The sequence below is a fragment of the Carya illinoinensis genome, chromosome 8 (genome assembly GCF_018687715.1).
Source record: "Carya illinoinensis cultivar Pawnee chromosome 8, C.illinoinensisPawnee_v1, whole genome shotgun sequence".
Lineage (NCBI taxonomy): Eukaryota > Viridiplantae > Streptophyta > Magnoliopsida > Fagales > Juglandaceae > Carya > Carya illinoinensis.
In genome coordinates, this window is record NC_056759.1 from 12,874,011 (window position 1) to 12,885,315 (window position 11,305).

General features: G+C 31.1%; 1 protein-coding gene across 1 annotated transcript; it reads right to left on the reverse strand.

Moving 5' to 3' along the window:
- Positions 1–266: 266 nt before the first annotated feature.
- Positions 267–1,745, reverse strand: LOC122317996 (heavy metal-associated isoprenylated plant protein 36-like). The gene is made up of 3 exons (XM_043135112.1): positions 1,589–1,745; positions 1,444–1,519; positions 267–1,258 (listed from the first exon to the last, which is right to left on the reverse strand). Exons 1-3 carry the CDS (start codon positions 1,694–1,696, stop codon positions 522–524), a joined length of 921 nt encoding a protein of 306 aa, XP_042991046.1. The 5' UTR covers positions 1,697–1,745; the 3' UTR covers positions 267–521.
- Between the last annotated feature and the right edge of the window lie 9,560 nt (positions 1,746–11,305).

Sequence of the window (11,305 nt, forward strand, 5' to 3'; positions counted from 1 at the left end):
ATAAAGAAATCTTACAAACGTAAACTTATATATTTACATGTCTTCATATAATATATTATATTTTTATTTTATAATAAAAATAATTTTTATAAATTTACTTTTTTATAGAATCTTTTGGCAAAGAGAATTTCTCAGTCCTTATATAGGGTATGAGAACTCATACCATTCGGCATTTTCATAAAGAGAAAGGGCCGTAGCTGCAGCCAACCATAAACAAAATCTAGAACGTGGTCCTACGAACAACCAAAAATTACAAAGTATTGCCATAATCATAAGCAAACCCAAGGCAATTTATTAATAAAGTTGAATAAACTCAAACCCCACTAATTAAATTAATAATAAACAAGCCCTCTCTTATTATTATTATTATTTTTTACACTAATATATATATATATATATAACTCCTTCTAATAATAATCTTAATGCATCGATCTTTACAAAATTTAATCCTTCACGATCACGTACGTACACAATAAAGCATGCATGATTACGGCCGTCCGATCCTCATAAATACATCATGATCACATAAGTGAGCATAGAGATGGATATTCATAATCATCGACGTGGACCTCCCCGAAAGGGTGGTAAGTCTGATGGAATACTGGCGGTTGCGGCTGCCGGTAGATCCCAGGGAGAGGATGTGTATTAGCATGCATGGGATGAGAGGGATGATACGAAGGAGTAATGTCCCTAGGGTAAGTCGTGTTGTAACTTATGCCATAGACTGGAGGGCCGGGATGATTCATTACCGGTGGAAACGGATACATCTGCGGACGTGGAGGGCTGAGATTCATCGCAGCCATCGATGGGGCGGGCCGATGATCATCATGGGGATCTGCCGGAGTTACAGCACTGCCTGCCTGTGTATCGCCGGAATTCTGATCACCGCCTTCGTTGGCGCTGAAATTACCGCTTGCCCCTTTCTTCTTCTTCTTCTTTTTCTTCTTTTTCCCTCCTCCTCCCTCGTTACCAACAGCCTCTTCATTTTCACCTTCGTCCTCGTCATCTATCTCTCCACCACCTTCAGTAGCACTCATGTCTTTAGTGTCATTGCTATTTTCTGCAATATTTGTCTGACCAATATCCTTGATCTGCTTCTCGTTATTCTTTTGTTTTCCAGGCTTCTCTTTGATCTTCTCAGGCAATAGCTCAGCGTGTTTTCCTGATCTCAGGAGCTTCTTGATCAGAGTATCTGCGTCCACGTTGCCAGTTACTGTAACCTTATGCTGCTGAATATCCACAGTGATCGTGTACACACCTGAAAAAACATATTATATTCAACTATTCAAGGGTATACAAAAGTAGATCAGGAGAAAGTCACACCAAAAGTTGTGAGTAAACTTAATCATATAGCATAGATTCAAACGCACGCTTAGATGGACACAGAAACATCACACTTGTAACTAGCTAGCTAGTACTATCCAGATCAGTACTCAGGCAAACCTTCAATGCTTTGAAGAACTTTCTTGACTTTCTTCTTGCAGCCTTCGCAGTGGATTGAGACTTTCAAGACCCATGTCTGAAGAAATGGAAGATTTTAGAAATGAAGTACTACATGTATAGACAAAGAGCTAGAAACTTTGATTACCTTGTATTTCAAGGTTCCTGGGACTTCTTCAGGTGGTTTGGCTGCCATGATCACCGAGAGAGAGAGAGAGAGAGAGAGAGAGAAGGGTAATTGAGAGCGTGTGAGCATAGTTTCAAGGGGAAGTAAATAGGACTAAAATAGGCAGAGAAAAAGCAAGGAGACGGATAGCACGCACTTGGGTGTGGACGCCACATCGAAACCAATATGTCTCAATGGACAATCATTGGATGCTTATCAAATCTATCCAGTAAATATTAGTATAAATGAATATTTTTATTTTTTTAAATATTTTAATTATTAAGATAAAATAAAAATATATATATTTATAAATAATCACTTTTTAACAATTAAAAAAATAAAAATATATAAATAAACATATTTAATGAGCATAAAAGTCATACTATCATTTCTGTTTCTCAATATGGACTTTGTTAAATACAGTCGGTGTGTAGTCGACTGTACAGAATGAATAAAAAAATTATAAAAAATTATTTTATATTCAGGGGTACCTACACGAATAAAAAAAATTATAAAAATAATTTTTTTTTTCATATAAGTTTCGTATTAATTTACTTTTTTCTCCACGACTGCACATTGACTACATTTTCTAACTGTAAAAAATATTTCTCGAAAATATTTCTGTGACAGGTCATGTTCAGTAAAGGCACGCTACATGTCGAGCACGTGAAGTCCATTAAAACTTTCGCAAATTTGTTTTTCTATTAGAAAATAAATAAACCATATTTTTAAAAAAATAATTATTATTTTTTAACAAGAATCACCGTTCAGTTTTAAAACTTTTATTCAAATAACATGTAAAACCAAATTTTAACAAAAATAACTTAAACCTATCTTATATTTAACGTACATATAAATATATGAATGCATGCTTATATATTGTAGAAAAATTTATTCATTACTTATTTTTTTATTATCGTATTTTTATTTTATGATGTAATATTAAATAATAAGTTTATAAATAAAATATAATAAATAACTTTATTAAATATTATATCATAAAATAATAAGAAAATGATGAAAATTTAAATGATCGATTATTGAGTTCTATTACTCTGTATACTCTGTATATAGCTTTCTTAGTGCGCAAGCGATAAGTAAATTGTGGGCTCCAATTTTCATTCTTTTGGGATGCATATTCCTTGTCTGACAAGATATATCAGAAAGTTTAATTGATCAAGGCCTCTATAAGTGTAGCACTATACTGTACTCAAGACAGGTATGGACCCATCCACCCTAATTTTCTATTAGAAAATGATAGTTTACCCATTAGATTTGACCCAAATGCATTTTATTTTTTTAAATTTTTTAAAAAAATTACTAGTAAATTTGTATATTTTGTTGAATTTAAGATTTTAAATTTTGTGTAATTATATATTTACACATAAATTTTGATGATAACAAATGAATTCAAAGAATAAAGAAGTCTCAAACTCAAGTTGTCTATATAATAGAGTCAAGCACATCAAGGAAATAAGTATGAGCAAGAAGAAAACAAGTTCATATTAAAATTATAGAATAATGTTGTAAATCACTTAAAAATTCGAAATTAGGATTAAGGTTCAAAATTAATATTTTATCATAAAACATTAAAATACATTTTCCATATGTGTATGAATATTTTGAAAATTAAATTTGAAAATTTTGAAAGATAATTGATTGTTATCTTTCACATGTGCATACTTTCATTAAAGGGTTGAACTTTGAAAATATTAAAGATGATTGATTGTCATCTTTCACATGTGCATGTTTTATTTGAATATTTTCAAAAGTGATTGATACTTTTTAGACTTATACAAAAGTTAGATGATTTTGTTTGAAAAATTTGAAAATGAAAGTGTGCTCCTTTTGTCATATACAAAAAGTAAAAGATTAGGTCTGAATTTTTTGAAAGGAAAGTGTGCTCCTTTTGTCATATGCAAAAAGTAAAAAATTAGGTTTGAATTTGTTTGAAAAGGAAAGTGTGCTTCTTTTGTCATATGCCAAAAGTAAAAGATTAGGTTTGAATTTTTTGAAAAAGTGAATGATGTTGTCTTTGACATGTGAATCTTTTTAAATTTGAATATGAAATTCATATGTCTATAAATAGATCATTTGAGAGCTTCACATTCACAACACCAAGAGCATATAACATTCATTCAAAGTTTTCATTCTCTCTTATCTAAGCATTGAGCCTTAATCCTTGTTCATTTTGAGAGATATAGTTTGCATTGTATTGTTCTTATTTCACTCATTGAGGAGTGTTTTCTGATAGCCTACCCACTATCAGCTCTTGTATCAGTAAAAAGGTGTGTATAACCCTTGTGTGTGTAGAAAGTGTTCTACACAGGGAAAAGTTAAATCACCACGTGTAAGGTGATTGCAAGTGTAGAGGGTGTTCTACACGGATCCTTTGTAGCGGTGTTGTTCAAAGGTGTAATAGGTTTCTATCTCCACCTGAAGGAGGTTGAGTAGTGAATTTGAGAATTCTCAAGGGGTAGCTTGAGGCGAGGACGTAGGCAGTGGGGCCGAACCTCGTTAACATACTGAGTTTGCTTCTCTCTTATCCTTACTCTTTATATTTATTACTGTTTCGTATTTTATTTATATTTTAAATTGTATATTTGATTTATAATTTTTATTTTTTTAAATATAACTCAATTCACCCTCCCTCTTGTGTTAGTCATCTGGGCAACAATTGGTATCAGAACTAAGATCTCTATTATAAGATTAACTATCTTTTGAATTAAGATCTTATGGCTAACATTTCTGCTTCATTTGGTAAAGGTCAATCTAGCAGTCGGCCTCCACTCTTTTGTGGAGATAATTACTCATTCTGGAAAGTTAGAATGAGAATATTCCTTCAGGCTCAAGGTCGAGAAATCTGAAAATGTATTGTAAATGGACCTTATATTCTAACAAAAGTGGTTGATGGAGTAAAGGTCAAAAAGGAAGAAGAAGAGTTTGATCGTGAAGACGATAGACTTTATACTTTGAATTTAACTGCTATGAATTTATTATTTAATGCTCTCAATGGAAATGAATTTAATAGAATAATGACTTGTGCTACGGCAAAAGAAACTTGGGATAATTTGGAAGTTATTTATGAAGGAATTTCGCAAGTCAATGAATCAAAAATTTATATTCTTACTCATGAATATGAAATGTTTAAGATGAATGATGATGAATCTATTTCTAGTATACATACTCGTTTTACTAACATCATAAACAGCTTGACAGCTCTTGGCAAAATTTATTCCAAGGTGGAGATAGTAAGAAAAATTCTCAACTCTCTACCAAAACGCTGGGAATCAAAAGTGACAGCGATTCTTGAAGCTAGAGACCTCAAGAAGCTCGAAGTGAATGAACTCATCGGGTCACTTATCACCCATGAGTACACATTGAAAAGAGGAAAAGAAGAAGGAAAGCCAAAGAAGAGCTTGGCACTTAAAGTTGTTCCTCATGAAAGTGAAAGTGATGAAGATGAGGAAAATGAAGACAAAGATGAAGAAGTTGCGATGATAACAAGAAGAATTCAGAGGTTCTTAAAGAAAAATAAAATTCCTCCGAGGAAATCCTTCAAAAAGTTTTCCAAGAAAGATTCAGGTAAAAATGACACTTTAATTTGTTATAAATGTAATAAGCCTGGTCATATCAAGCCAGATTGTCCTCTGCTAAAGAAAGATCGAAACAAGGGCAAGAAAGTAATGAAAGGTACATGGGATGATGATTCAAGTAGCTCAGATAGTGAAGCAAGCAATGGAGAATCAACAAATCTTTGTCTTATGGCTAAAGATGACATTAAGGTAACAAATCTTGATAATATTGAAAATCTTCATATGAAGAATTGCAAAATGTTTTAGAAGAGATTTATGAGAAATTTGAAAAATTGGATATCAAATATACTGCTTTGAAAAAGAAAAATTTTTCTTTAACAAATGAAATTGATATTTTAAAAAAACGAAAGTATCATTTTGAAAGATGAAAATCTTGAATTGAATAAGAAAAAAACCGATTTAGAAAATATTGTTGAAAACCTTACGAATGGAAAAAAAAATTTTGAAAAACGTCTTGGTAGTTAAAGATGTGTTTTTGACAAGGCAGGTTTGAGATATATGCCAAAACAAAAATACAAACCTTATATAAATTTTTTTGATAATCCTTCTATATCAAAGACCAATAATCAAAATTCTTTTCATAAAAATAATGTTGTCAAAAAAAGATATTATTATAATCATTCAAGTTCTTCATATATGTCACATGCTATTTGCAATTTCTGTAATAGAAATAGTCATAATTATCATACTTGTCCTATTAGAAGAAATCATACAATGACTGTTAGGGCCATATGGGTACCTAAAAATCTTGTTTCTTCTAATACTAATAAATAAAGGACCCAAAGAACTTGGGTACTAAGAAAAATCATTTTAATTGTTTTTATAGGTATGCATGAAGTCATCCACAAGTAAAAACAAGTGGTTTTTAGATAGTAGATATTCAAGACACATGACGGGAGATAAGACTAAGTTCTTTGATCTTAGATCTAAAGAAGAACGACACGTGACATTTGGAGACAACTCAAAAGGGAAGATCGTAAGGATAGGTAAAATTGGTAATGAATCTTCTCTCATAATTGAAGATGTTCTACTTGTTGAAGGTCTAAAACATAATCTTTTGAGCATAAGTCAATTATGTGATAAACGATTTACAGTTACTTTCAAAATGGATAAGTGCATTATTTTGAATGATCATAATTGTAATATTTGTTTTATTGCTTTTAGAAACAATAATGTTTATACAATCGATTTTGAATAAATTACCTCACAAGATGGTATTTGCTTTTCAGCTCAAAATGAAACTAGTTGGTTATGGCATAGAAGATTAGGTCATGCCAACATGGAACTTATTTCCAAACTTTTAAAAAATAATTTTGTGAGAGGTTTACCAAAAAAAAATTTTCTTAAAGACCAAATTTGTGATGCATGCCAATTTGGTAAACAAACAAAAACTTCTTTTAAAACTAAGAAACATATTTCCATTACTAGACCATTGCAACTGATACACATGGATCTTTTTGGACCAAATAGAGTTGCAAGTCTAGGAGGAAAATATTATGCATTTGTTATTGTTGATAATTTCTCTAGATATACTTGAGTTATCTTTCTTACTCATAAAGATGAGGCACATAATAACTTTACCAAGTTATGCAAGAGAATTCAAAATGAAAAGTACTATATTATTTCAAGTATCCGAAATGATAGGGAAAAAGAGATTGTTAATAAAAATATTGAAATATTTTGTGATAAAAATGGTTTTGTGCATAATTTTTCTGCTCTCGAACTCCTCAACAAAATAGGGTAGTAGAGAGGAAAAATAGATCTGTTCAAGAGATGGCAAGAACAATGCTTAATGAGAACAACTTGCCTAGTTATTTTTGGGCCGAAGCGGTAAGTATTGCATGTTATGTTATAAATAGAGTTATGCTAAGGTCTAAATTAGATAAAACCCCCTATGAGTTTTGGAAAGAGAAAAAGCCCAACATTGGTTACTTTCATGTCTTTGGATGCAAATATTTTATTTGAATGACAGGGATAATTTAGGCAAGTTTGATGTAAAATCTTATGAAGGTATCTTTCTCGGGTATTCTACTAATAGTAAAGCTTATAGAGTATTCAATAAAAAGACTTTGACTGTACAAGAATCTATGCATGTAGTATTTGATAAATCTAATTCTCAACTCTTCAAGAAATCTATTGATGAAGAAACATGAGGTATAAATAACACGGAAAGTCTCAATCTCAACAAAGAGAAAACAATAGAGGAAGTTCAACATAGAACCATCAGGAAAGATCATCAAAATTTAATACAAGATGCAACCAAACAGTGAAAATTTGTAAAAGATAATCCAGTGGAACAAATTTTGGGAGAACCTTTAAAAGGTGTAAGTACTCGATCATCTCTTAGAAATATTTGCAATCATACTGCTTTTTTATCTCAAATTGAACCCAAAAATATTAATGACGCACTTCTTAATGAATCTTGGATTCTAGCTATGCAAGAAAAGTTGAATCAATTTAAAAGAAATGATATTTGGACACTTGTTCTTAGACCCAAAAATCATACTATTATTGGAACAAAATGGGTTTTTAGAAACAAGTAAGATGAGTTTGGAGTCATTACTAGAAATAAGGCTCGACTTGTAACCTAAGGTTTTAATCAAGAAGAAGGAATCGATTATGATGAGACATATGCACCTGTCGCAAGATTAGAAACTATTCGAATGCTACTTGCATATGCTTGTTATAAAGATTTCAAACCTTTTCAAATGGATGTTAAAAGTGCTTTCTTAAATGGTTTTATAAATGAAGAGGTATATGTTGAGCAACCTCCAAGTTTTGAAAATCATATTTCTCCAAATCATGTTTTCAAACTCACAAAAGCACTATATGGACTTAAACAAGCTCCTAGAGCTTGGTACGAGAGACTCAGTGGTTTCTTGATTGAAAAAGGTTTTTCAAGAGAAAAAATCGACACAACTCTTTTTATTAAATATGAAAATGATGATATTCTTTTAATTCAGATTTATATTGATGATATAATATTCGGTGCTACTAATGAAAATATGTGTCAAGTTTTTGCTAAGACTATGCAGGAAGAATTTGAGATGAGCATGATGGGAGAACTTACATTCTTTCTCGAATTGCAAATTAAGCAAGCAAAAAGTGGGACATTCTTCAATCAATCAAAATATATTAAAGAATTACTGAAGAAGTTTGGGATGGAAAGTGCTAAATAAATTGGAACACCAATAAGCCCATCAACGAAACTTGATAAAGATGAATCCGGTGACCCAGTTGATTCGAAAATATATCGAGGTATGATTGGTAGCTTATTATATTTAACAGCCGGTAGACTAGATATTATGTTTAGTGTGTGCTTATGTGCATGCTTTCAATCATCTCCAAAAGAATCACATTTAATTACAATTAAGCACATTCTTAGATATCTTAGTGGTACAATTAACCTAGGGTTATGGTACCCTAAGCACACATTTTTCGATCTAATCAGCTACACAGATGCAGATTATGCTGGCTGTAAAATAGATCGAAAAAGTACTAATGGAGCATGCCATTTCTTAGGTCATGCACTAGTTTCCTAGTTTAGTAAAAAATAAAATTATGTTGCACTATCTACTGTTGAAGCAGAATATGTTGCTGCGGGTAGTTGTGTTCAAGTTCTCTACATGAAGCAACAATTTGAAGATTTTAAACTCATATATAATCACATTCCAATCAAATGTGATAATACAAGTGCTATAAATCTTTCAAAGAACCCAATACAACATTCTAGAACTAAGTATATTGAAATAAGATATCATTTTTTTCGAAATCATGTGCAAAAAAGCGATATAATACTAGAGTTCACAAATACACACGATCAGTTAGCAGATATTTTCATAAAACCTTTACTAGAAGATAGATTATGTATGATCAGAAGAGAAATAGGTATGATGCATGCTATGAATATCTCTTAAAAGATAGACCAGAGTTAATAAAAATAGAAATAGATTTTTTTAAATACTTTTACATAAACTTAAGATTCTTAGCCTCATGTTTGAGACGCTCATTCTCTTCATACAATATCATGTCATTCTTATCTATGAGAACCGGCAAGCGGAATGAAGAATCTAATAAAGATTTCAACTATTTATTATTCTGCCGAATAATTCATTCCCTTGTGTGAGACTCTTGAACAATTAGTTGAAGTACAACAATTTGTTCTTTAAATTTTTCAACTTTATGATTTTTGATTTGTAACCGCTGGAAAAAAGTAACAATAGAGGAAGAGTAGCGAGTCCCAAGACTCACCAAGTCATAGATAGCATCAGAATCTGACTTATTAGTCAAAGTATTATTTTCTCGCTGCAACATTGCACCAATGGCAGCTGCAGAAAAGACAAGAGGTTGAGGTGCAGAATGCCTCATGGATGGATTTAGAAAAATGTTAGAAGAATGAGCCATTGAGAAAAGAATAGAAAGTTTAAAACAAAAATGTTGAAAGAATGCAGATGAGTTATAGAGATGAGAAGAAAACTTGATACGTATTGGATGAACTTTAAGACTAATTTTATAGAGATAGCATAAAGAACCAGACGAGCTATCATCCAAGTCAAAGAGTAATGTGATTTTTTTTTTTCCGATTAGTGAAAATGACATTTTTTAGAAACTGGGAGCCTTCAATCTCGTTTGTCAACAACATCATGCGATTTTTTCAAATCTCCAGCCACACTTGTCGGGTCACGGACGGATCTAATTTTTTTTCAACTATCTACAGTGTCTACTAACGCATCGTTTTCTTCAGTCTATTTACTTGTTGCGGATCGTTTTTAATGATGCCAAAAGGGGAAGAAGTGTTAGACTAGAACATTAATATTGTTTGAATTGCTAAACTTATTATATATGCTTGGAATTATATTTATACTTTTACTTGAAAAACTAACGCACATTCTCAGGGGGAGCTTAAGTATTAATATAGACTTCAGGTTCTATCAAGTATTTGTCATCATAAAAAAGGAGGAGATTGTTGAACCCAAGATTTCAAGTTTTGTGTAATTATATATTTACACATGGATTTTGATGATAACAAATGAATTCAAAGAATAAAGAAGTCTCAAGTTCAAGTTGTCTATACAATAGAGTCAAGCACATCAAGGAAACAAGCATGAGCAAGAAGGGAACAAGTTCACATTAAAATTATAGAGTAATGTTGTAAATCTCTTAAAAATTCGAAATTAGGATTAAGGCTCAAAATTAATATTTTATCATAAAGTATTAAAATACATTTTTCACATGTGTATGAATATTTTGAAAATTAAATTTGAAAATTTTGAAAGATGATTGATTGTCATCTTTTACATGTGCATACCTTGATTAAAGGGTTGAATTTTGAAAATATTAATGATGATTGATTGTCATCTTTCACATGTGTATGTTTTATTTGAATATTTTCAAAAGTGATTGATTTTTTTTAGACTTATACAAAAGGTAAATGATTTTGTTTGAAAAATTTGAAAATGAAAGTATGCTCCTTTTGTCATATACAAAAAGTAAAAGATTAGGTTTGAATTTTTTGAAAAGGAAAGTGTGCTCATTTTGTCATATGCAAAAAGTAAAAAATTAGATTTGAATTTTTTTGAAAAGGAAAGTGTGCTCATTTTGTCATATGTCAAAAGTAAAAGATTAGGTTTGAATTTTTTGAAAAAGTGAATAATATTGTCTTTGACATGTGAATCTTTTTAAATTTGAATATGAAGTCTCATATGCCTATAAATAGATCATTTGAGAGCTTCACATTCACAACACCAAGAACATACAACATTCATTTAAAGCTTTCATTCTCTCTTCTTTAAACATTGAGGCTTAATCCTTATTCATTTTGAGAGATATAATTTGCGTTGTATTGTTCTTATTTCACTCATTGAGGAGTGTTTTCTGATAGCCCACCCACTATCAGCTCTTGTATCAGTAAAAGAGTGTGTATAACTCTTGTGCGTGTAGAAAGTGTTCTACATAGAGAATAGTTAAATCACCACGTGTAAGGTGATTGCAAGTGAAGAGGGTGTTCTACATAGATCTTTTGTAGCGGTATTGTTCAAAGGTGTAATATGTTTCTATCTCTACCTGAAGGAAGTTGAATAGTAAATTTAGAGATCTTCAAGAG